The 26,223-nt window shown below is 43.4% G+C and overlaps 1 protein-coding gene across 3 annotated transcripts in view; it reads right to left on the bottom strand.

The window, feature by feature from the left end:
• Positions 1 to 6,784, bottom strand: part of LOC137351334 (gamma-interferon-inducible lysosomal thiol reductase-like) — a 115,445-nt gene extending 108,661 nt beyond the window's left edge. For all 3 annotated transcript variants that reach the window (XM_068015773.1, XM_068015772.1, XM_068015774.1), the window contains exons 1-2: positions 6,687 to 6,784; positions 6,256 to 6,432 (exon numbers count right to left, since the gene is read on the bottom strand). In XM_068015773.1, coding sequence (XP_067871874.1) covers positions 6,256 to 6,432; positions 6,687 to 6,728 — 219 coding nt within the window. In that variant the 5' untranslated portion in view covers positions 6,729 to 6,784. The remainder of the gene's footprint in view (positions 1 to 6,255; positions 6,433 to 6,686) is intronic.
• Between the last annotated feature and the right edge of the window lie 19,439 nt (positions 6,785 to 26,223).

Below are 26,223 nucleotides of genomic sequence, written 5' to 3'. Positions count from 1 at the left end.
GATATTTTGTGGTCTTCACTATAGAGGATACAAGTAACATCCCAGTATTAGCTGCAAGTCAGAAAATGGAAGGGGGGGAGGAACTCAAGGAAATTACAATCACCAGGGAAGTGGTACTGAACAAATTGTTGGAGCTGCGGGCTGACAAGTCCCTGGGTCCTGATGGACTTCATCCGAGGATGTTAAAAGAAGTGTCTAGTGAGATAGTTGATGTGTTAGTTTTAATTTTCCAAAATTCCCTAGATTCTGGGAAGGTTCCGTTAGATTGGAAAATAGCCAATGTAACTCCTTTATTTAAAAAAAAAAGAGGGAGACAGAAAGCAGGAAACTACAGGCCAGTTAGCTTAACATCTGTCTTAGGGAAAATGTTAGAAGCTAAGATTAAAGACATTATAGCAGGGCATTTAGAAAAATTCAAGGTAATCAGGCAGAGTTAACATAGTTTTCTGAAAGGGAAATCACATTTAGCCAATTTATTGGAGTTCTTTGAGGGAGTTACATGTGCTATGGAGAAAGGGGAACTGGTGGATGTATTGTACTTAGATTTCCAGAAGGCATTTGATAAGATGCCACATCAAAGGTTATTGCAGGAAATAAACGCTCATGGTGTAGGGGGTAACATATTGGCATGGATAGAAGATTGGCTAGCTACAGGAAATAGAGAGTAGGCATAAATGGGTCAGTTTATGATTGGCAAGATGTTATGAGTGGTGTTCCACAGGGATCTGTGCTGGGGCCTCAACTTTTTACAATTTATATAAATGACTTAGAAGAAGAGAGTGAAGGTATGATTGCTAAATTTGCTGATGACACAAAGATAGGTAGGAAAGTAACTCGTGAAGTGGACATAAGGAGGCTACAAAGGGGTATAGTTAGGTTAAGTGAATGGGCAAAGATTTGGCAAATGGAGAACAATGTGGAAAAGTGGGAAATTGTCCACTTTGGCAGGAAGAATAAAAAAGAAGCATATTATTTAAATGGAGAGAGATTGCAGTGCTCTGAGATGCAGACGGTTCTGGGTGTCCTAGTGCATGAATCGCAAAAGGTTAGTATGCAGGTACAGCACGTAATTAGGAAAGCTAATAGAATGGTATTGTTTATTGCAAGGGGAATTGAATACAAAAGTAGGGAGGTTATGCTTCAGCTATACAGGGCATTGGTGAGACCACATCTGGAGTACTGTGTACAGTACTGGTCTACTTATTTAAGGAAGGATATAAATGCGTTGGAGGCAGTACAGAGAATGTTTATTAGACTAATACCTGGAGCGGGCAGGCTGTCTATAGACCTCCGAATAGTTCCAGAGATGTAGAGGAAAGGATAGCGAAGATGATTCTCGACAGGAGCGAGAGTAACAGGGTAGTGGTTATGGGGGACTTTAACTTTCCAAATATTGACTGGAAATACTATAGTTCGAGTACTTTAGATGGGTCTGTTTTTGTCCAGTGTGTGCAGGAGGGTTTTCTGACACAGTATGTAGACAGGCCAACCAGGGGCGATGCCACATTGGATTTGGTACTGAGTAATGAACCCGGCCAGGTGTTCGATTTAGATGTAGGTGAGCACTTTGGCGATAGTGATCACAATTCGGTTAGGTTTACCTTAGCGATGGGCAGGGACAGGTATATACCGCAGGGCAAGAATTATAGCTGGGGGAAAGGAAATTATGACGCGATTAGGCAAGATTTAGGATGTGTAGGATGGGGAAGGAAACTGCAGGGGATGGGCACAAACGAAATGTGGAGCTTATTCAAGGAGCAGCTAATGCGTGTCCTTGATAAGTATGTACCTGTCAGGCAGGGAGGAAGTTGTCGAGCGAGGGAGCCGTGGTTTACTCAAGAAGTTGAAGCGCTTCTCAAGAGGAAGAGGGCGGCTTATGTTAGGATGAGACGTGAAGGCTCAGTTAGGGCGCTTGAGAGTTACAAGCTAACCAGGAAGGATCTAAAGGGAGGGCTAAGAAGAGCAAGGAAAGGACACGAGAAGTCATTGGCGGATAGGATCAAAGAAAACCCTAAGGCTTTCTATAGGTATATCAGGAATAAAAGAATGATAAGAGTTAGAACAGGGCCAATCAAGGATAGTAGTGGGAAGTTGTGTGCGGAATCAGAGGAGATAGGGGAAGCGTTAAATGAATATTTTTCATCAGTATTTACAGTAGAGAAAGAAAATGTTGCCGAGGAGATTACTGAGATACAGCCTACTAGGCTAGATGGGATTGAGATTCACAAGGATGAGGTGTTAGCAATTTTGGAAAGAGTGAAAATAGATAAGTCCCCTGGGCCAGATGGGATTTATCCTAGGATTCTCTGGGAAGCCAGGGAGGAGATTGCAGAGCCGTTGTTGTTGATCTTTATGTCGTCATTGTCGACAGGAGTAGTGCTGGAAGACTGGAGGATAGCAAATGTTGTCCCCTTGTTCAAGAAGGGGAGTAGAGACAGCCCTGGTAATTATAGACCTGTGAGCCTTGCTTCGGTTGTGGGTAAAATGTTGGAAAAGGTTATAAAAGAGATAGGATTTTTAATCATCTTGAAAAGAATAAGTTCATTTGCGATAGTCAGCACGGTTTTGTGAAAGGTAGGTCGTGCCTCACAAACCTTATTGAGTTTTTCGAGAAGGTGACCAAACAGGTGGATGAGGGTAAAGCCGTGGATGTGGTGTATATGGATTTCAGTAAGGCGTTTGAGAAGGTTCCCCACGGTAGGCTACTGCAGAAAATACGGAAGTATGGGGTTGAAGGTGATTTAGAGCTTTGGATCAGAAATTGGCTAGCTGAAAGAAGACAGAGGGTGGTGGTTGATGGCAAATGTTCATCCTGGAGTTTAGTTACTAGTGGTGTACCGCAAGGTTCTGTTTTGGGGCCACTGCTGTTTGTCATTTTTATAAATGACCTGGATGAGGGTGTAGAAGGGTGGGTTAGTAAAATAGCGGATGACACGAAGGTCGGTGGAGTTGTGGATAGTGTCGAAGGGTGTTATAGGGTACAGAGGGACATAGATAGGCTGCAGAGCTGGGCTGAGAGATGACAAATGGAGTTTAATGCGGAGGAGTGTGAGGTGATTCACTTTGGAAGGAGTAACAGCAATGCAGAGTACTGGGCTAATGGGAAGATTCTTGGTAGTGTAGATGAGCAGAGAGATCTTGGTGTCCAGGTACATAAATCCCTGAAAGTTGCTACCCAGGTTAATAGGGCTGTTAAGAAGGCATATGGTGTGTTAGCTTTTATTAGTAGGGGGATCGAGTTTCGGAGCCACGAGGTCATGCTGCAGCTGTACAAAACTCTGGTGAGACCGCACCTGGAGTATTGCGTGCAGTTCTGGTCACCGCATTATAGGAAGGATGTGGAAGCTATGGAAAGGGTGCAGAGGAGATTTACTAGGATGTTGCCTGGTATGGAGGGAAGGTCTTACGAGGAAAGGCTGAGGGACTTGAGGTTGTTTTCGTTAGAGAGGAGGAGGAGGAGGAGAAGAGGTGACTTAATAGAGACATACAAGATAATCAGAGGGTTAGATAGGGTGGATAGTGAGCGTCTTTTTCCTCGGATGATGGCAAACACGAGGGGACATAGCTTTAAGTTGAGGGGTGAAAGATATAGGACAGATGTCAGAGGTAGTTTCTTTACGCAGAGAGTAGTAGGGGCGTGGAACGCACTGCATGCAACAGTAGTAGACTCGCCAACTTTAAGGGCATTTAAGTGGTCATTGGATAGACATATGGATGAAAATTGAATAGTGTAAGTCAGATGGTTGGCGCAACATCGAGGGCCGAAGGGCCTGTACTGCGCTGTAATGTTCTAATGAAAGATTGGACAGACTAGGCTTGTATCCACTGGAATTTAGGAGAGTAAGAGGCGACTCTCCATGACAATATGAAAGGCACAATTCAACATGGTGGCTCCTCATCAGAGCCCTTTCCTATCCTGAGTGGTGTGAAACAGGGCTGTGTTCTCGCACCCACACTTTTTGGGATTTTCTTCTCCCTGCTGCTTTCACATGCGTTCAAATCCTCTGAAGAAGGAATTTTCCTCCACACAAGATCAGGGGGCAGGTTGTTCAACCTTGCCCGTCTAAGAGCGAAGTCCAAAGTACGGAAAGTCCTCATCAGAGAACTCCTCTTTGCTGACGATGCTGCTTTAACATCTCACACTGAAGAATGCCTGCAGAGTCTCATCGACAGGTTTGCGTCTGCCTGCAATGAATTTGGCCTAACCATCAGCCTCAAGAAAACGAACATCATGGGGCAGGATGTCAGAAATGCTCCATCCATCAATATTGGCGACCACGCTCTGGAAGTGGTTCAAGAGTTCACCTACCTAGGCTCAACTATCACCAGTAACCTGTCTCTAGATGCAGAAATCAACAAGCGCATGGGTAAGGCTTCCACTGCTATGTCCAGACTGGCCAAGAGAGTGTGGGAAAATGGCGCACTGACACGGAACACAAAAGTCCGAGTGTATCAGGCCTGTGTCCTCAGTACCTTGCTCTACGGCAGCGAGGCCTGGACAACGTATGCCAGCCAAGAGCGACGTCTCAATTCATTCCATCTTCGCTGCCTTCGGAGAATACTTGGCATCAGGTGGCAGGACTATATCTCCAACACAGAAGTCCTTGAAGCGGCCAACATCCCCAGCTTATACACACTACTGAGTCAGCGGCGCTTGAGATGGCTTGGCCATGTGAGCCGCATGGAAGATGGCAGGATCCCCAAAGACACATTGTACAGCGAGCTCGCCACTGGTATCAGACCCACCGGCCGTCCATGTCTCCGTTATAAAGACGTCTGCAAACGCGACATGAAATCGTGTGACATTGATCACAAGTCGTGGGAGTCAGTTGCCAGCATTCGCCAGAGCTGGCGGGCAGCCATAAAGACAGGGCTAAATTGTGGCGAGTCGAAGAGACTTAGTAGTTGGCAGGAAAAAAGACAGAGGCGCAAGGGGAGAGCCAACTGTGCACCAGCCCCAACAAACAAATTTCTCTGCAGCACCTGTGGAAGAGCCTGTCACTCCAGAATTGGCCTTTATAGCCACTCCAGGCGCTGCTTCACAAACCACTGACCACCTCCAGGCGCGTATCCATTGTCTCTCGAGATAAGGAGGCCCAAAAGAAGAGGCGACTCGATTAAAACATATATGATCCTGAGGGGTCTTGACAGGGTGGATGTGGAAAGGATGTTTCCCCTTGTGGGAGAATCTAGAACTAGGGGTCACTGTTTAAAAATAAGGGGTTGCCAATTTAAGATGGATGAGGAGAAATTTCTTTACTCAGAGGGTCGTGAATCTTTGGAATTCTCTACCCCAGGGGGCTGTGGAAGCTCAGTCATTGAGTATGTTTAAAGTAAAGATTGACAGATTTCTAAATACCAATGACAAAGGAATATGAGGATAGTGTGGGAAAAAGGCATTGAAGTGGATGATCAGCCATGATTGTATTGAATGACAGAGCAGGCTCGATGGGCTGAATGGCCTACTCCTGCTCCTATGTTCCCAAGATCCTGAGGGGTCTTGACAGGGTGGATGTGGAAAGGATGTTTCCCCTTGTGGGAGAATCTCAAACCAGGGGTCACTGTTTATAAATAAGGGGTCGCCAATTTAAGACAGAGATGAGGAGAAATTTTTTCTCTGAGGGTCTCTGAGTCTTTGAATATTTGAGAGACAGAGGTAGATAGATTCTTGATATGAAAGGGGGTGGAAGGTTATCAGGGGTAGGTGGAAATGTGGAGTAATCAGTTCAGCCATGAACTTATTGAATGGTGAAGCAGGCTCGAGGGGCCGAGTGGCCTCCACCTGCTCCTAATTCAGATGTTGGTTTGACAAGGAGGTTATAGAAACAGAAAGATTTGCAGCACAGAAGGGGTCCAGTCAGCCCATTATGTCCATTATGTTTGGTGCATCTTTCCTGGTCTGAAACCTTTTATGGAACCAACAAGTCATTTTCTGCATTGACAGCAGGAAAGCTAACAGATTTCTTTTCTTGCAGAAAGAGGCAGGTATTTGACTCCAGATTGTTCTAACAGATTTACAGCACAGAAGGAGGTCATTTTGCCCATTGTGTCCATGCTGGCAGAAGTAAAACTATCCCACCTCTTGGTCCATAGCCCTGTATGTTATGGCACCTCAAGTGCATATCCAAGTGCTTTGCAATTGTAGTGAAGGTTTCTCTCTATCATTCTTTCAGGTAGAGAGTTCCAGACTCCCACCACCCTCCGGGTGCAAAAGTTACTCCTCAAACTTTTAGTGAATATATTGTGACTTGTTACCTCAGCATTGCCAAATGGAATCAGCCTGATGTTCATAACTTCCTTCAGGCTCTGCCACGTTGGACAGAGTTGATTTACCATAAACTCACGGCAGTCGGGGCAATGAGTCTCGTAGAATAAGCTGATCCGCATAGGTGACGGTAACTGTGTCTCAGCAATGAGACACCTGCTCTCAACCTAGAAAGAGCATAAGAAAAGGCTTGATGAGGTTTTTGGGATTCATAAGGACCTGTAATATTTTGTCACACTCGAGCTTTATTCCTGGCCCCGATACTGGAAGACAGTGAGCTGATTATCACCGGCGCTGGAGGAAGCAGTCCTGGGACATCAGTAACTCTCATCTCACCCGGAATCTAGCAGGAACATTTCTCACTCCGTCAGTGAACAAGGCAGGAGCGCAATTAAAAACTAGTGAAAAGAAATCTACTCACAACCCAAAGAGACAGAACAATCACCTCCATCCGAAACTTCATCCTCGTGCAGTAAAAGACTCTGACCTCATGATTCTTAGCATGTGACTGGGATTTATTTAAATATAGATAACGATTACTCCACCAGTTACTGATGGAAACCACTTTGAGCAACAAAAAATATTTCAGTGAGTGCTCTAGTATCGTTATACAGAGGAATTCCTGCACACTGAGAATTAGAAAATATTTACAGCAAGGAAACAGGACATTCAAACTAACAGGTCCATTTTGGTGTTTACGCTCCATATGACCCTCCTTCCCACCATTTATTCCATTTCACTATCAGCAAAACTTTCTCTTTTTCTCCATCGTGTTTATCCATCTTCTCCTGTTCCAACCACTCCCTATAGGAAGGAGTTCCACATACTCACCACTTTGGGTAAACATGTTTCATCTGAAGTCCCGAATGAGTCATAGAGTCATAGTTATAGAGTTAGAGTTAAACAGCACAGAAACAGACCCTTCGGCCCATCATGTCCATGCTGGCCATCAAGCCCCTATCTATTCTAACCCCATTTTCCAGCACTTGGCCCATAGTCCTGTATGTTGTGGCCTTTCAAGTGTTCATCTAAATACTTTTAAAATGTTCTGAGGGTTCCTGTCTCTGCCATCTCTTCAGGCAGTGCGTTCCAGATTCCAAACACCCTCTGGGTGAAATTTTTTTTCCTCAATCCCCTCTAAATCTCTTGCCCCTTACCTTAAATCTATGCCCCTTGGTTATTGACCCCTCCGCTAAAGGAAAAAAAGTTTCTTCCTATCTACCCTATCAATGCCCCTCATAATTTTGTAAACCTCAATCATGTCCCCCTCAGCCTTCTCTGCTCCAAGGAAAACAACCCTAGCCTATCCAGTCTCCCTTCATAGCTGAAATGCTCCAGCCCAGGCAACATTCTGGTGAATCTCCTTTGTACCCTCTCCAGCGCAATCACATCCTTCCTATAGTGTGGTGCCCAGAACTGTACACAGTACTCCAGCTGTGGCTTAACTAGCATTTTATACAGCTCCATCATAACCTCCCTGCTCTTATATTCTATGGCTCAGCTAATAAAGGCAAGCATCTCATATGCCTTCCTAACCACCTTATCTACCTGTGCTGCTGCTTTCAGTGATCTATGGACAAGTACAGTAAGTCCCTCTGACCCTCGGTACTTCCAAGGGTCCTACCATCCATTGTATATTCCCTTGCCTTGTTAGTCCTCCCAAAATGCATCACCTCACACTTTTCAGGATTAAATTCTATTTGCCACTGCTCCGCCCATTTTACCAGCCCATCTATATCGTCCTGTAATCTATGGCTTCCTCCTCACTATTTACGACACCACCAAGTTTCATGTCATCTGTTAACTTACTGATCATACCCCTTATATTCACGTCCAAATCATTAATGTACACCACAAACAGCAAAGGTCCCAGCACCGATCCCTGTGGGACACCACTGGTCACAGGCTTCCACTTGCAAAAACAACCCTTGACCATTATCCTCTGCCTTCTGCCACTAATCCAATTTTGGATCCAATTTGCCAAATTGCCCTGGATCCCATGGGCTCTTACTTTCTTAACCAATCCCCCATGCAGGACCTTATCAAAAGCCTTGCTGAAGTCCGTGTAGCCTACATCAACTGCTTTACCCTCATCTACACATCTAGTCACCTCAAAAAATTCAATCAAGTTTGTTAGACACATTCTCCCCTTGACGAAGCCATGCTGACTATCCCGGATTAATCCCTGCCTCTCCAAGTGGAGATTAATCCTGTCCCTCAGAATTTTTTCCCAATAGTTTCCCTACCACTGATGTTAGACTCACCGGCCTGTAATTACCTGGTCTATCCCTGCTACCCTTCTTGAATAATGGTATCACATTCGCTGTCCTCCAGTCCTCTGGCACCTCTCCTGTGGCCAGAGAGGATCTGAAAATTTGTGTCAGAATCCCTGCTATCTCCTCCCTTGCCTCACATAACAGCCTGGAATACATCTCATCTGGGCCTGGGGATTTATCCACTTTTAAGCCTGCTAAAACAGCTAATACCTCCTCCCTTTCAATGCTAATTTGTTCACGTATATCACCATCCCCCATCCCTGATCTCTACACCTACATCGTCCTTCTCCATAGTGAACACAGATGCAAAGTAATAATTTTAAACCTCGCCTACCACACACTGATTGTCACTTTGGTCCTTAGTGGGTCCTACTCTTTCCTTGGTTATCCTCTTGCTCTTAATATAATTATAAAACACCTTGGGATTTTCCTTTATCTTGCCCGCCAGTGTTTTTTTCATGTCCCCTCGTCGCTCTCCTAAATACTTTTTTCAGTACCCCCCTACGCTTTCTATACTCCTCTAGGGCCTCTGCTGTTTTCAGCACTTTGAATCTGCCATAAGCCTCCTTTTTTTTCCCCTTATCCAAACCTCCATATCCCTTGACATCCAGGGTTCCCTGGACTTGTTGGTCCTACCCTTCACCTTTACGGGAACATGTTGGTTCTGAACTCTCACTATGGATTCATTATTGAGTCTTATTTATGGCTCTTGGTTCAGAACTTGTCCACAGGTAGAAACCTCTTCTCTGTGTCTACCCCTTCATAATTTTAAAGAACTCTATCCAGTTCCCCTTCAGCTTTCTCATTTCTAGAAAAGAGTGCCTCTGCATGTTCTGTATCTCCTGTTAATTCGACATGCTCAGAATCGAAGAACATAAATAGAAGCAGGAGTAGGTCATTTGGCTTCTCAAGCCTGCTCCACCATTTAATAATATCATGAATGACCTGATTGTGGCCTTAACTCCACTTTCCTGCCTGCCCCCATAACCCTTAACTCTGTTGTCGATCAACAATCTGTCTAACTTGAATATATTCAATGACCCAGCCTTCACTGCTCTCTGGGAAAGAAAATTCCAAAGAGTAACTGAAGAAATTCCTCCTCATTTGTCTTAAAAGGGAGACCCCTTATTTTGAAACTATGCCCCCTAGTTCTAGATTCCTCCACAAGGGGGACACATCCTCTCAGCATCAACTCTGTCAACCCCCCTTCAATCTTGAGGTGTGATCTTATTGAAACATTCTTGTAAATTCCAATGAGTACAGGCCCAACCTAATTAACCTTTCCTCATAAGACAACCCCTTCATCCCAGGATTCAGCCTAGCAAACCTTCTTTGAGCTACCTCCAATGCAAGTACATCTCTCCTTAAATGAGGTGACCAAAACTGTACACAATATTCTAGGTGCACTCACACCAAACCCCTGCACAGTTGTAGCAAGACTTCCCTGATTTTATACTCCACTCTCCTTGCAGTAAAGGCAAACATTCCATTTGCCTTCCTGTTGTACCTGCATACTAACTTTTTTGTGATTCAGGTACAAGGACACCAAGATCCATCTGTACTGTAGGATTCTGCAGTCTTTCCATGTAAATAATATATTGCTACTAAGCTACTAAGTATCATCACCTCATTCCATGACAATATGAAAGGCACAATTCAACATGGTGGCTCCTCATCAGAGCCCTTTCCTATCCTGAGTGGTGTGAAACAGGGCTGTGTTCTCGCACCCACACTTTTTGGGATTTTCTTCTCCCTGCTGCTTTCACATGCGTTCAAATCCTCTGAAGAAGGAATTTTCCTCCACACAAGATCAGGGGGCAGGTTGATCAACCTTGCCCGTCTAAGAGCGAAGTCCAAAGTACGGAAAGTCCTCATCAGAGAACTCCTCTTTGCTGACGATGCTGCTTTAACATCTCACACTGAAGAATGCCTGCAGAGTCTCATCGACAGGTTTGCGTCTGCCTGCAATGAATTTGGCCTAACCATCAGCCTCAAGAAAACGAACATCATGGGGCAGGATGTCAGAAATGCTCCATCCATCAATATTGGCGACCACGCTCTGGAAGTGGTTCAAGAGTTCACCTACCTAGGCTCAACTATCACCAGTAACCTGTCTCTAGATGCAGAAATCAACAAGCGCATGGGTAAGGCTTCCACTGCTATGTCCAGACTGGCCAAGAGAGTGTGGGAAAATGGCGCACTGACACGGAACACAAAAGTCCGAGTGTATCAGGCCTGTGTCCTCAGTACCTTGCTCTACGGCAGCGAGGCCTGGACAACGTATGCCAGCCAAGAGCGACGTCTCAATTCATTCCATCTTCGCTGCCTTCGGAGAATACTTGGCATCAGGTGGCAGGACTATATCTCCAACACAGAAGTCCTTGAAGCGGCCAACATCCCCAGCTTATACACACTACTGAGTCAGCGGCGCTTGAGATGGCTTGGCCATGTGAGCCGCATGGAAGATGGCAGGATCCCCAAAGACACATTGTACAGCGAGCTCGCCACTGGTATCAGACCCACCGGCCGTCCATGTCTCCGTTATAAAGACGTCTGCAAACGCGACATGAAATCGTGTGACATTGATCACAAGTCGTGGGAGTCAGTTGCCAGCATTCGCCAGAGCTGGCGGGCAGCCATAAAGACAGGGCTAAATTGTGGCGAGTCGAAGAGACTTAGTAGTTGGCAGGAAAAAAGACAGAGGCGCAAGGGGAGAGCCAACTGTGCAACAGCCCCAACAAACAAATTTCTCTGCAGCACCTGTGGAAGAGCCTGTCACTCCAGAATTGGCCTTTATAGCCACTCCAGGCGCTGCTTCACAAACCACTGACCACCTCCAGGCGCGTATCCATTGTCTCTCGAGATAAGGAGGCCCAAAAGAAAAGAAGAATATATTGCTTTTCTATTCTTCCTGCCAAAGTGGAAAACCTCATTTTCCTACATTATACTCCATCTGCCAAATTTTTGCCCAGTCATTTATCTATCATTTTACTAACACTTTGTCCTCCTCACAACTTACTTTCATACTTCCTTGTATCATTTGCAAATTTGGCAACCATACAATTGGTCCCTTCATCCAAGTCATTAATATAGATTGTAAATAGTTGAGGCCCCAGCACGGATCTCTGTGGCACTCCATTAATTACAGTTGGCCAACCCAAAATGCCCCATTTATCCCGACTCTCTGGGTTCCTTTTAGTTAGCCAATCCTCTATCCATGCAAATATATTACCTCCAACACCATGAGCTCTTACCTTGTGCAGTAACCTTTTATGTAGCACCTTAACAAATGCCTTTTAGAAATCCAAATACACTACATCTACTGGTTCTCCTTTATCTACCCTGCTTGTTGCATCCTCAAAGAACTCTAATAAATTTGTCAAATACAATTTCCCTTTCATAAAACCATGTCAACTCTGCCTGATTGCATTCTGATTTTGTGAATGTCCTGCTACTGCTTCCTTATTAATGGATTCCAGCATTTTCCCAATTACAGATGTTAGGAAACTATAGGCCAGTTAACCTGTCTTATCGCCACCTCCCCCACCCCCTTTCTTGAATAGAAGTGTTATATTTGCGGTTTTCCATCCACTGGGACTTTTCCAGAATCTCAGGAATTTTGGAAGATTACAACCAATGCATCCACTATCTCTGCAGCTACTTCTTAAGACCCTAGTTTGCAGGCCATCAGGTCCTGGAGACTTGTCAGCCTTTAGTCCCATTAGTTTTTCTAGTACATTTTCTCCAGTGAGGTTCCTTCTTCCATTTTTCCTCTTAATTTTTCTACTATTCTTGGGATGCTTTGTGTCTTCAACTGTGAAGATACAAAATACTTGTTCAAAGTCTCTGCTATTTTCCTGTTTCCCATTATTAGTTCCCCAGTCTCATCTTTAAGGGACAAACACTTACTTTAGCTACTTTCTTTTTTTATATATTTGTAGAAACTTTTACTGTCTGTTTTTATATTTCTTGTTAGTTTACCCATGTTCTAGTTTCTCCCTCTTTTTTAGTCATCCTCTGCTGGTATCTAAAATTTTCCCAATCTTCTGACCTACCACTAATTTTTGCAACATTGTAGGCCAATTCTTTCAATTTGATAACCTCCTTATTTAGCCACAGATGGTGCATCCTTCTTAGTCTGTCTTCCTTGATGAGATATATCTTTGTTGAGAATTATGAAATATCTCCTTAAATGTCTGTCACTGCTTCTTTACTCTCTTACCTTCTAACTTATTTTCCCAGTCCACTTTAGCCAACTCTATGTTCATACCCTTGTAATTGCCTTTTATTTAATATCCAACGATATAGGAAGAAAGAGGGATGAGGTCCTGCAGGCTGAGTTTAGGGAGTTAGGAACAAGATTAACAAGCAGGACATCAAAGGCGGTAATCTCCGGATTACTCCCAAGGCCACGTGCTAGTGAGTATAGAAATAGGAAAATACACCAGATGAATGCATGGCTGGAGAAATGGTGCAGGTGGGAGGGCTTCGGATTTCTGGGGCATTGGAAGCTGTTCTGGGGAATGTGGGACCTGTGCAAGTCGGATAGTCTACACCTGAACAGGACTGGGACAAATATCCTTGCAGGAAGGTTTGCTAGTGCTGTTGAGGATGGTTTAAACTAGCTTGGCAGGGGGATGGGAACCTGAGTGCAGTCTTAGATAGGACAACTTCAGGGCAGGGAACAGAAGGCAGAAAGTTAGTGAGTGACTCTGAAAGACAGAAGAAGCAAAAGGTTAAAAAGTGTGCAGCGCAGAAATTTGGCAGTGTTAAAGGGTATTTATTTAAATGCAAGGATATAATAAATAAAGGCAAAGAGCTGAGGGCACAGATAGACACATGGCAACATGATATCATTGCTATAACGGAAACTTGGCTTAAGGAGGGGCAAGAATGGCAACTCAGCATCCCTGGATATAGAGTTTTCAGGCGGGATAGAGAGGGAGATAAAAAAGGAGGGGGTGTAGCATTATTAGTTAAGGAATCAATAAGAACTTTGAGGGATGATATGCTAAATGAATCAAATGAGGACTTATGGGGGGGAGCTCAGAAATAAAAAAACGGCAGCCACGCTACTAGGAGTGTGCTATTGACCCCCAAATAGTGTGAGGGAGGCAGAAGAACAAATATGAATGCAAATTTCTGAATGCAAAAACTATAGGGCAATAACAGTTGGGGATTTCAACTATCCCAATATCAACTGGATAAAAACTGTGTGAAGGGCAGAGGGGACAAAATTCTTGAACTATGTTCAAGAGAACTTTTTTAAACCAGCATGTAACAAGCCCAATGAGAGGGGGCGCAATTCTAGATTTAGTCTTTAGTAATGAAGCTAGACAAATGGATGAAGTAACAGTGGGTGACCATTTTGGAAATAGTGACCATAATAATGTAGGTTTTTGCATAATCATGGAAAAAGACAAAGATAAAACAGGAGTAAAAGTTCTAAATTAGGGGAAGGCAAATTTTAAGAAGCTGAGAAGTGACCTGGCGAAAATGGACTGGATACAGCTACTAGAAGGAAAATCAGTTGCAAACCAGTAGGAGGCATTCAAAAGCGAGATACTACAGGCACAGTGTCCCCACAAAGATAAAGGGTGGTACAGCCAAATCTACAGCCTTCTGGTATCTAGAAGCTTACAGGGTAAGATAAAGCAGAAAAAGAAAGCTTATGCCGATCACAAAAAACTTAATACTTTAGAAAGCCGAGAGGAGTATAGAAAGAGTGGGGGTGAAGTAAAAAAGGAAATTAGAAAAGCAAAGAGAGGACATGAAAAATTATTGGCAGGTAAAAACAAGGAAAACCCAAAGATGTTTTATCAGTACATTAAGAGCAAGAGGATAACGAAGGAAAGGGTAGGGCCTATCAGAGATGTACAAGGGATCTTACACATGGATGCAGAAGATGTGGGCAGGGTTCTTAATGAGATTTTTGTCTCTATCTTCACAAAGGAGAGGGTTGATGTAGACATTGTAGTTAAGGAGGAGGAGTTTGAAATATTAGATACGATAAGCATAATGAGAGGGAAGTACTAGAGGGTCTGACATCCTTGAAAGTGGATAAATCACCAGAGCCAATGGATTGCATCCCAGATTGTTAAAGGAAGCCAGGGAGGAAAGATCGGATGCACTGAGGATCATCTTCAAATTCTCACTAAATACAGGAGAGGTACCAGATGATTGGAGGTCTGTGAACATTGTACCATTGTTTAAAAAGGTGCGAGGGATAGGCCAAATAATTATAGGCCTGTCAGTCTGACCTCGGTGGTGGATAAATTGTTAGAATCTATTCGGAAGGACAGGATAAACTACCACTTAGAAAGGCACAAATTAATCAGGGATAGTCGGCATGGATTTGTTAAGGGAAGATCATGTCTTACTAACTTAATTGAGCTTTTTAAGGAAGGAACAAGAAGGATTGATGAGGGTAGTGCAGTGGATGTGGTCTACATGGATTTTAGTAAGGCATTTGACAAGGTCCCACATGGCAGACTGGCCAGTAAAATGAAAGCCCATAGGATATAGGGGAATGTGGCAGGTTGGATCCAGAATTGGCTCAGTGACAGGAAACAAAGGATAGTAATCAATGGATGTATGGAAAGCGGTTTTCAGTGGTGTTCCACAGGGCTCAGTGTTGGTTCCCTTGCTGTTTGTGGTATATATTAATGATTTGGACTTAAATGTGGGAGGCATGATTGTGAAATTTGCTGATGACACAAAAATTGGTTATGTAGTTGATAGTGAAGAGGATAACTGTAGACTCCAGAATGATATCAATGGTTTGGTTGAGTGGGTGGAAAAGTGGCAAATGGAATTCAATCCAGAGAAGTGTGAGGTAATGCATTTGGGAAGGGCAAATAAAGCGAAGGAATATACAATAAATGGGAGGATATTGAGAGGGGTAGAAAAAGTGAGACCTTGGAGTGCATGTCTACAGGTCGCTGAAGGTGGCAGGACAGGTACATAGAGTGGTGAAGAAGGCATATGGAATGCTTTCCTTTATTGGCCGAGGTATAGAATACAAAAGCAGGGATGTAATGCTGTAACTGTATAAAACACTGGTTAGGCCACAGCTCTGGTCACTACATTACAGAAAGGACAGAATTGCTCTGGAGAGAGTACAGAGGAGATTTACAAGAATGTTGCCAGTGCTCGAAAGTTGCAGCGATGAGGAAAGATTGGATAGGCTAGGGTTGTTTTCCTTGGAACAGAGGAGGCTGACGGGTGACTTAATAGAGGTGTACAAAATTATGAGGGGCCTAGATAGAGTAGACAGAAAGGGCCTGCTTCCCCTAGTGAAGAGGTCAATTACCGGGGGGCACAGATTTAAGGTGATTGGTAGAAGGATTAGAGCGGACATCAGGAAAAGCTTTTTCACCCAGAGGTTGGTGTGTGTCTGGAATTCACTCTCAGGAATGGTAGTGGAGGCAGAAACCCTCAATTCTTTTAAAAGGTACCTGGACATGCATCTGTAGTCATATAACCTGCAAGGCTATAGACCAGGTGCTGGAAGTTGGGATTAGATTGGGTGGCTAGTTTGTTTGGCCGGCACAGACATGACAGGCTGAATGGCCTCCTTTTGAGCTGTAATTTTTCTATGGTTCTATTTAAGTTTAAGACACTAGTTTCAGACCCAAACCTCACCCTCAAATTGAATGTGCAATTCATCATGTTATGATCACTCTTGCCTAGAAGATCCTTTACTATGAGGTCATTAATTAATCCTGTCTCATTACACATTACCAGGTCTAAAATGGCCTGTTCCATGGTTGGTTTGAGAACATATTGTTCTAAGAAACTGTCTGTAATACACTCTATGAACTCATCCTCCAAATTACCTTTGCCAATTTGATTAGTCCAATCCATATGAAGATTAAAATCACCCACAATTATTGCAGCACGTTTCCCACAAGCCCCCATTATTTCTTGATTTCTGTTCTGTCCTACAATGTAGCTACTTTTAGGGGGCCTATAAACTACTCCCACCTGTGACTTCTTTCTTCTGCTATTTCTTATTTCCATCCAAACTGGTACTGGTATCATCCTTGTAAATCTTTCTGGCACCTTTTCCAATGCGTGTATATTATTTTAGTGATATGGAGTCCAGAGCTGTGTATGATACTGCAAGTGTGGTCTAATCATATGACTAGATGAATGACAGATGTAATACCCTTGAAGACAGCAAGATAAATCAGATTGTGGCGCATATAAGTTTTACAAGAACTTTTAAGGCATCTCAAGAGGTTTATTAGAAAATGTCAGGCATCTGCTAATACAGAAAACACAGCAACATGGAAAGGGAGTTGGTGAAAGCACAGGAACCTAATCACTGAGACTGAAGTGTTGAAATTGTGCCCCCAGAGGTCAACACTGGTACATGGTTGATCTCTGTATATATCAATGATTTGACTTGAATGGAGAACTCAATACTAACATTTTCTAATGGCACAAAAGTAGAAGCTTGACAAATAGTTGAGGAGGAATATAAAGAGTTTTAGAAAAACATGACTGGGAGGGGAGAGTTAGAAAACCTACCAACAGGTGAGCAGAATAGGCAGACAATTTGCAGATGCAATTTCATGTGCATAAGTATCAGGCAATACATTTTGGGAGGAAAGACAAACAAGGAATGGGGAAATACTCAGTAGAAAATACCAAGATGTGTGGAGGGACAGAGAACTCAAAACTTCTGATAGATAATTCCCTGAAACAGAGTACAGGTAGCAAAGGGTTGATAAAATTTGTGATTTTTATCCAGAAGCATTGAGTACAACCGTAAAGAAGTAATGGCATATAATAAAAGCAAAATACTGCGGATGCTGGAAATCTGAAATAAAAACAAGAAATGCTGGAACCACTCAGCAGGTCTGGCAGCATCTGTGAAAAGAGAAGCAGAGTTAACGTTTCGGGTCAGTGACCCTTCTTCGGAACTCGAAGTAATGGCACATTGGCCTGTCATTGGAGCACTGTTTGCTGTTTTTGGTACCCAGTATAGGAACAACATTGAAGCCATAGCTTAACCGGGATGATGTAAGGGATGGGAGCTAGAGACAGGATACTGGGACTATTTGTATGGAGAAAGCTGAGGAGATTTAATAAAGGTTCTTCAAATTATAAAAGATTCTGGTTGACTATCTGAAAAGTCAATGGTGAGGGTCCTCATCCTCAATTTAAAACTGTCAGTAAAGACAGCAGGAATGATTTGTCAAAGGAAGTTGCAAAGACCATTATGGTAAAATAAAGATTTGTATCAGAGGAAAGAATATTAATGCCTTTCACAAGCTGATGTCGCAAAGCACTTCACAGTCAATGAAGTACCTTTTAAAGCATTTCTTTATATCAGTGACTACATAGAAGTCAATTGTGTACAGCAAGATCCCACAAGTAGCAATGAGATAAGTGATAAACTGATCTATTTTTCTACAATATTGAAGGATAAATATTGGCTAAGACACTGGGGGAACTTCCCTTCTGTTCTTCAAATAATATCAAGGGATCTTTTACATTCATCTGAGGCTGCATAGTGCCCCTTGATCTAAGATTTATTTCTGAAATTCATTAAAAGGGATTCCATATATGTGGTCATGAACTTTTCATCTAAAAATGTGCTGTGTGGGTATCTGCTTCCATCTCAATAGAATCACCTACATCAGCCCCAATAACTCATCCTATTGCTGCTGAAACCTTCATCCAAGCTTTCATCTCCAGTTTCAATTCCTCCAATTTACCATTCCCCAGCTCTGTCACACACACCCTGTTCTGTATGAGGTTCTTCTCACTCAATCCCTGTGAACTTCTACTTATCACCTGCTCCCCAACATATTGAATTCAAATATTTGCCCTCATTTACAAATCCCTTCATGATCACTTTCCCTAATTCTGCAATCTCCTTCAGTTTTACATTCTGCCTTTGCACCCTTCACCTCTGCATTAGGATGATTGAGCACTTCCTGCTGCAACATATTCCTATACACTGGAATTCTCTCAACTTATCTGCTTTGCTGTATCTTTCCTGATCTTCAGAGACATTCTAAAACTTGCATTTTCAACACCTTCAGTCACTTCCTCTAACTCTAGAGAAAATGATGAAACAAAAAAGCAGTATATATGCATGTTAAGTCAATTCTTCAAGCGAGAGCCAGGCCGAATATAATTTGAGATGGGAAGTGGAGAGGAAAAAGAATGGCAGTTAACATAAAAAGGAACCCAAAAATCTTCTACCGGCATGTAAATAGTGAGCAGGTAGTAAGAGGCCGGGTGGTTCCTATTAGGGCCAAAGAGGGTGACGCATGCTGGGAGACGCAGGGCAAGGTTAGAATAGTTGAGTATTTTGTATTGGTATTTGCTAAGGAAGAGGATTCTGACAAAATATCTGTAGAAACAGAAATGGAAGTACTAATGGATGGGGTGAAAATTGGGCAGGATGTACTGGATAGGTTGGCTATGTTTAGAGTGCATCACAGAATCACAGAACTGTCACAGCACAGAAAGAGGCCATTCAGTCCATTGTGTCTGCACGGGCTCTCCAACTGAGCAATTCACTTAGTGCCATTCCCCTGCTTTCTCCCCATAATCTTGCACATTCTTCCTTTTCAGGTAACTATCTAATTCCTTTTTGAATGCCTCAATTGAATTTACCTCCACAGCAATCTCTGGCAGTGCATTCCAGATCCTAACCACTTGCTGCATGCAGAAGTTTTTCCTTATATCGCCATTGCTTCTTTTTCCAATTACCTAAATCTGTGCCCTCTCGTTCTTGATCCTTTCACGAGTGGGAACGTTTACTCCCTATCTATTCTGTCCAGAGCCCCTCATGATTTTGAACACCTTTATCAAATCTCCTTTCACCCTTCTCTTCTCCAAGGAAAACAGTCCCGATTTCTCCAATCTATCTTTATAACTGAAGTTTCTCATCTCTGGAACCATTCTCATGAATCTTTTCTACACTTTCTCCAATGCCTTCACATCTTTCCTTTAATGCAGTGCCCAGGACTGGATGCCATACTCTAGCTGAGGCCAAACTAGTGTCTAATATAAGTTCAACATAACCTCCTTGCTCGTGTACTCTATGCGCCTATTAATAAAGCCCAGGATACTGTATGCTTTATTGACTGTGCTCTCAACCTGTCCTGCCATCTTCAATGACTTATGCACACATACACCCAGGTCCCTCTGTTCCTGCACCCACTTTAGAATTGTACCTTTTATTTTATATTGTCTCTCCATGTTCTTCCTACCAAAATGAGTCACTTCACATCTCTCCACGTTGAACTTCAACTGCCACCTATCCGCCGATTCCACCAGCTTGTCTATGTCCTTTTGAAGTTCTACACTATCCTCCTCAAAGTTCATAATGCTTCCAAGTTTTGAATCATCTGAAAATTTGTAAGTTGTGCCCTGTACACAAAGGTCTAGGTCATTAATATGTATCAGGAACAGCAAGGGTCCCAACACTGACCCCTGGGGAACTCCACTACAAACCTTCCTCCAGCCCAAAAAACATCCATTAACCACTACTCTTTGTTTCCTGTCACTCAGCCAATTTCGTATCCATGTTGCTACTGTCCCTATTATTCCATGAGCTATAACTTTGCTCACGTCAGTTTTGTAACACTATCAGATGTCTTCCGGAAGTCCATGTACACCACATCAACAACATTACCCTCATCAACGCTCTGCTACCCCTTCAAAAAACTCCAGCAAGTTAGTTAAACACGATTTTCCCTTAAGAAAGCCATGCTTGCTTTCCTTAATTAACCCTCATTTGACTATTAATTTTTTCCCAAATTATTGTTTCTAGCATAGGTTGCCTGCTCCGGGTGGCTTACATCCCAGGTTGCTAAAGGAATTAGGGGTGAAGATAGCAGAAGGACTTGCCCTAATCTTCCAATCTTTGAGATATGGGAGTGCCAGAGGATTGGAGAGTGGCAAAGAAAGGGTGTAAGGACATTCCCAGTAATTACAGGCCAATCAGGTGGTGGGTGAGGTCTTAGAAACAATCAGGGGGAAAAAAATCAATATGCACTTGGAGAGGTTTGAGTTAATTGAGGAGAGGCAGCACAGATTTGTAAAAGGCAGATCATGGTGACATCTAATTGAATTTTTTGATGAAGTAACAGAGAAGGTTGAATGCATTGTAACGGATGTTGTCTATATGGATTTTTAAAAAGTGTTTGCCAAAGTATCACATAAGAACATTAGAAATAGGAGCAGGAGTAGGCCATTTGCCTCCTCGAATCTGCTCTGCTATTATGTAAGATCATGGTTAATCTGATTGGGGCTTGAACTCCACTTTCCTGCTGGCCCCAATAGCCCCAAAGATCTGTCCCACTCAGCCTTTAATATATTCAATTCAAAGGTTGGTTAACAAAATTGAGGCCCATGGAATGGGAGGGTCAGTGTCAGGTTTGGATAAAAAAAAATGAAGGAAACGACGTGTATGGTAAATGCTGGAGGATGGTAGACATTAGTGTTCCTCAAGGGTCAGTGCTAAGATCCCTTTGGAATACAGAGTAAAATTTCATAATTTGATGATAATACCAAACTTGGAGGTGTGGCAAACAGTGAAGATAATGTCAATCGACCACAACAGGACATAGGCTAGCAGAACAGGCAGACAAGTAGCAGATGGAATTTAATGAAATGAGGTGATACATTTTGGCAGAACGGATAGGGAGAGGCAATATAGACTTAATGGTGCAGCTGTAAAGAGTGTGCAGAGATGGGGGGGAACCTGGGGTTTCATGTGAATAGATCTTTGAAGGTGGCAGGATTGTAGGAACTAAGGGGTTAACAACTGCCATGTTTTATCTGTTGGATAAATCTATTTAAGTTATGGTCTGATACAAACTCACATGGATGCTATGTTTTTAAGTAGAATGATTTTAAATGATGTTGCGATTATGCCAGGGAATTGTTATACTTTGTATATGTATCACTGTATTTGATTAGACTAAGTTATGAACTTTGTGTTTAGAATCATGTTGTTAAATGTGAAATGTATATTTGTAAACTGTAGTGAGGAGATGGTGGGAGATGGTGTTTACTGTCACGACAGTAGCAGAAATAGCTTTGCTATGAGATTGGATGTCTTGATTACTGCCCATTCTGCATTTCAATTAAGACAGACTCAGTCACAATAAGGGATACACTTGTAGGCCCCATGAGGATTTTATGCAAATAAAGATATTCAGAGACCATTCAAGACTGGAATGTTGATGAGGACAGCAAACATTCCCCATTGTGTGACATTGACTTAGGCCATCAAGCTCTCTGCAGAGACAATGTACCAAGGGTAGGGTCATATCTGCTGTTATCTGACTTAACTAAACCAATCAAGAAGAAACAATGTACAGAAGGTGAAGTCATACCTGACCAATAAAGGGTTAAGGTGGACTGTAACCTAATATGGAAGGAAGAAACCCTCAGAGGGAACCATAAATGGTACTGAGACAACCAGGGGTGCACAGAATCAAGAAGAAACCAATCTATAGTGAACAAAACAGCCTACAGTCAACAGAACACCTCAAGAAAGACTGTGCCACAGCAGCTCGGGAAGCAAAAACCAAGGACACCCTGCAAATGGCTGTATAACTACAGCCGTTGGTTAAGTATAGATTGTATATTCTTGCTGTGCTTAATAAACTCTATCTTGATTAAGAAACCAGAGTCTGTACTTTGTGGCTCAAAAGCTAGTCAACATCCCACCTAACAAAAAATTTACAGGATATATTGAAAGAGTAATTAACAAAGCATATGGAACCTTGGGCTTTAGAATTAGAGGCACTGAGTGTAAAAGCAGGGAAGTTATGCTAAACCTTTACATAACTCTGGTTAAGCCACAATTGGAGTATTGTGTCCCGTTCTGGTCACCACACTCTCGGAAGGATGTGAGGAACCTTGAGAGGGTTCAGAGGAGATTAACCAGAATGGTTCCAAGGATGAGGGATTTTAGGTATAAGATTCGGTTGAAGAAGCTGGGGTTCTCCTTGGATCAAAGAAGATTGAGGGAAAATTTGATAGAGATGTACAAGACTGACCAGTGTAGATAAGGTAAACAAAGAAAGGCTGTTCCCATTAGCTGATAGTACAAGGACTAGGGGCACAGATTTAAGATTTTGGGCAAAAGATGCAGCAGGGATGTCATCGTCATAGAGTCAGAGTTTTACAGCACAGAAACAGGGCCTTCGGCCCATCGTGTCTGGGCCGGCCATCCAGCACCCAACTATTCGAATCCCATATTCCTGCACTTGGCCCGTAGCCTTGTATGCTATGGCCTTTCAAGTGCTCATCTAAATACTTCTTAAATGTTGTGAGGGTTCCTGACTCCACCAAATCTTCAGGCAGTGCATTCCAGATTACAACCACCCGCTGGGTGAAAAATTTTTTTCCTCAAATCCCCTCTAAACCTCCTACCCCTTACCCTAAATCTATGCCCCCTGGTTATTGACCCCTCCGCTAAGGGAAAAAAGTTTCTTCCTATCTAACATATCAATGCCCCTCATAATCTTGTATACCTCAATCAGGTCCCCCCTCAGCCTTCTCTGCTCCAAGGAAAACAACTCTAGCCTTTTCAATGTCTCTTCAAAGCTGAAATGCTCCAGCCCAGGCAACATCCTGGTGAATCTCCTCTGCACCCTCTCCAGTGCAATCACATCCTTCCTATAGTGTGGTGACCAGAACTGTACACAATACTCCAGCTGTGGCCTAACTAGTGTTTTATACAGCTCCATCATAACCTCCCTGCTCTTATATTCTATGCCTCGGCTAATAAAGGCAAGTATCCCATACGCCTTCCTAACCATCTTATCTACCTGTGCTGCTGCCTTCAGTGATCTAAGGACAAGTACACCAAGGTCCCTCTGACCTTCTGTACTTGCAAGGGTGCTACATTCCATTGTATATTCTCTTGCCTGGTTAGTCCTCCCAAAATGCATCACCTCACACTTCTCAGGATTACATTCCATTTGCCACTGCTCCACCCATCTTACCAGCCCATCTATATCATCTAAATAGTGAGGAATTCCTCCTCACTATTTATAACACCACCAATTTTCGTGTCATCTGCGAACTTACTGATCATACCGCCTATATTCATGTCTAAATCATTAATGTACACTACAAACAGCAAGGGTCCCAGCACCGATCCCTGTGGTACACCACTGGTCACAGGCTTCCAATCGCAAAAACAACCCTCGACCATTACCCTCTGCCTCCTGCCACGAAGCCAATTTTGGATCCAATTTGCCAAATTGCCCTGGATCCCATGGGTTCTTACTTTCTTAACCAATCTCCCATGCAGGACCTTATCAAAAGCCTTACTGAAGTCCATGTTTAGATTAGATTAGAGATGCAGCACTGAAACAGGCCCTTCGGCCCACCGAGTGTGCCGAACATCAACCACCCATTTATACTAATCCTACACTAATCCCATATTCCCACCAAACATCCCCACCTGTTCCCCACCTGTCCCTATATTTCCCTACCACCTACCTATACTGGTGACAATTTATAATGGCCAATTTACCTATGAACCTGCAAGTCTTTTGGCTTGTGGGAGGAAACCGGAGCACCCGGAGAAAACCCACGCAGACACAGGGAGAACTTGCAAACTCCACACAGGCAGTACCCGGAATCGAACCCGGGTCCCTGGAGCTGTGAGGCTGCGGTGCTAACCACTGCGCCACTGTGCCGCCCATGTATACTGCATCAACTGCTTTACCCTCATCTACACATCTAGTCACCGCCTCGAAAAATTCAATCAAGTTAGTTAGACATTATCTCCCCCTGGCAAAGCCATATTGACTATCCCTGATTAATCCCTGCCTCTCCAAGTGGAGATTAATCCTGTCCCACAGAATTTCTTCCAATATTTTCCCAACCACTGATGTTAGACTCACCGGCCTGTAATCACCTGGTTTATCCCTACTACCCTTCTTGAATAATGGTACCGCATTCGCTGTCCTCCAGTCCTGTCACCTCTCCTGTGACCAGAGAGGATTTGAAAATTTGTCAAAGCCCCTGCTATCTCCTCCCTTGCCTCACATAACAGCCTGGGATACATCTCATCTGGGCCTGAGGATTTATCCACTTTTAAGCCCGCTAAAACAGCTAATACCTCCTCCCTTTCAAAGCTAATATGTTCAATTATATCACAATCCCCCTCCCTGATCTCTACACCTACATCGTCCTTCTCCATAGTGAACACAGATGAAAAGTAATCATTTAAAACCTCACCTATGTCCTCCGGCTCCACACACAGATTGCCACTTTGGTCCCTAATGGGACCTACTCTTTCCCTGGTTATCCTCTTGCCCTTAATATACTTATAAAATGCTCTCGGATTTTCCTTTATCTTGCCCACCAGTGTTTTTTCATGCCCCCTCTTCGCTCTCCTAATTACTTTTTTTAAGTGCCATCCTACACTTTCTGTACTCCTCTAGTGCCTCCGCTGTTTTCAGCGCTTGGGATCTGCTGTAAGCCTCCTTTTTTTCCTGATCCAATACTCTATATCCCTTTTCATCCAGGGTTCCCTGGGCCTGTTGGTCCTACCCTTCACCTTAACAGGTCCATGTTGGCTCTGAATTCTCACCATTTCCTCTTTGAATGACTCCCACTTGTCTGATGTAACTTTCCTACAAGTAGCTGCTCCCAGTCCACTTTGGCCAGATCCTGTTTTATCAAATTGAAATCGGCCTTCCCCCAATTCAGTAACTTTATTTCCCGTCCATCTTTGTCCTTTTCCATAACTACCTTAAATCTTAGAGTTATGGTCACTATCCCCGAAATGTTCCCCCACTGACTTCTACCACTTGTCCAGCTTCATTCCCGAGGATTAGGTCCAGTACTGCCCCTTCTCTTGTAGGACTTTCTACGTACTGGCTCAAAAAGCTCTCCTGTATTCATTTTAAGAATTCCACCCCCTTTAAGCCTTTTGCACTAAGACTATCCCAGTTAATATTGGGGAAGTTGAAATCCCCTACTATTATTACCCTATAATTTTTACACCCGAGATTTGCCTACATATCTGCTCCTTTATCTCTTCCTGACTGTTTGGAGGCCTGTAGTACATGCCCAGCAAAGTGATTGCCCCCTTTTTGTTTTTAAGTTCTACCCAAATGGCCTCATTTGAGGAACCTAAGATGTCATCCCTCCTCATTGCAGTAATTGACTCCTTGATCAACAATGCAATGTCACCTCCTCTTTTATCCCCTCCCCTGTAGCACCTGAAGATTTTACACCCTGCAATATTGAGCTGCCAGTCCTGTCCCTCCTTCAACCATGTCTCTGATACCAATACTATCATAACCCCATGTACTAATCAACACCCTCAATTCATCTGCCTTACTAGTAAGACTCCTTGCATTGAAATCGATGCAATCCAGCCTTACATTGTTCCATTGTGCCTTACCAGGTCTATATTTTCTCTGCCTTCCAGACAGACTCACTTTCTGTTCTATATTATCCCCTACTGTACCTCCACTCTGTATCCCACCCCCCTGCCAAATTAGTTTAACCACCCCCCATAACAGCACTAGCAAACCTCCCAACAAGGATGCTGGTCCCATTCCGGTTCAGTTGCAACTTGTCCAACTTGTACAGGTCCCACCTTTGCCAGAAACAGACCCAGTGATCTAGGAACCTAAAGCCCTCCCTCCTGCACCATCTCCTCAGCCATGCATT

Source organism: Heterodontus francisci, chromosome 36 (genome assembly GCF_036365525.1).
Source record: "Heterodontus francisci isolate sHetFra1 chromosome 36, sHetFra1.hap1, whole genome shotgun sequence".
In the NCBI taxonomy this organism is placed as follows: Eukaryota; Metazoa; Chordata; class Chondrichthyes; order Heterodontiformes; family Heterodontidae; genus Heterodontus; species Heterodontus francisci.
Note: the sequence above shows the minus strand (reverse complement) of the source record. Positions and strands in the feature narration are given on the sequence as shown.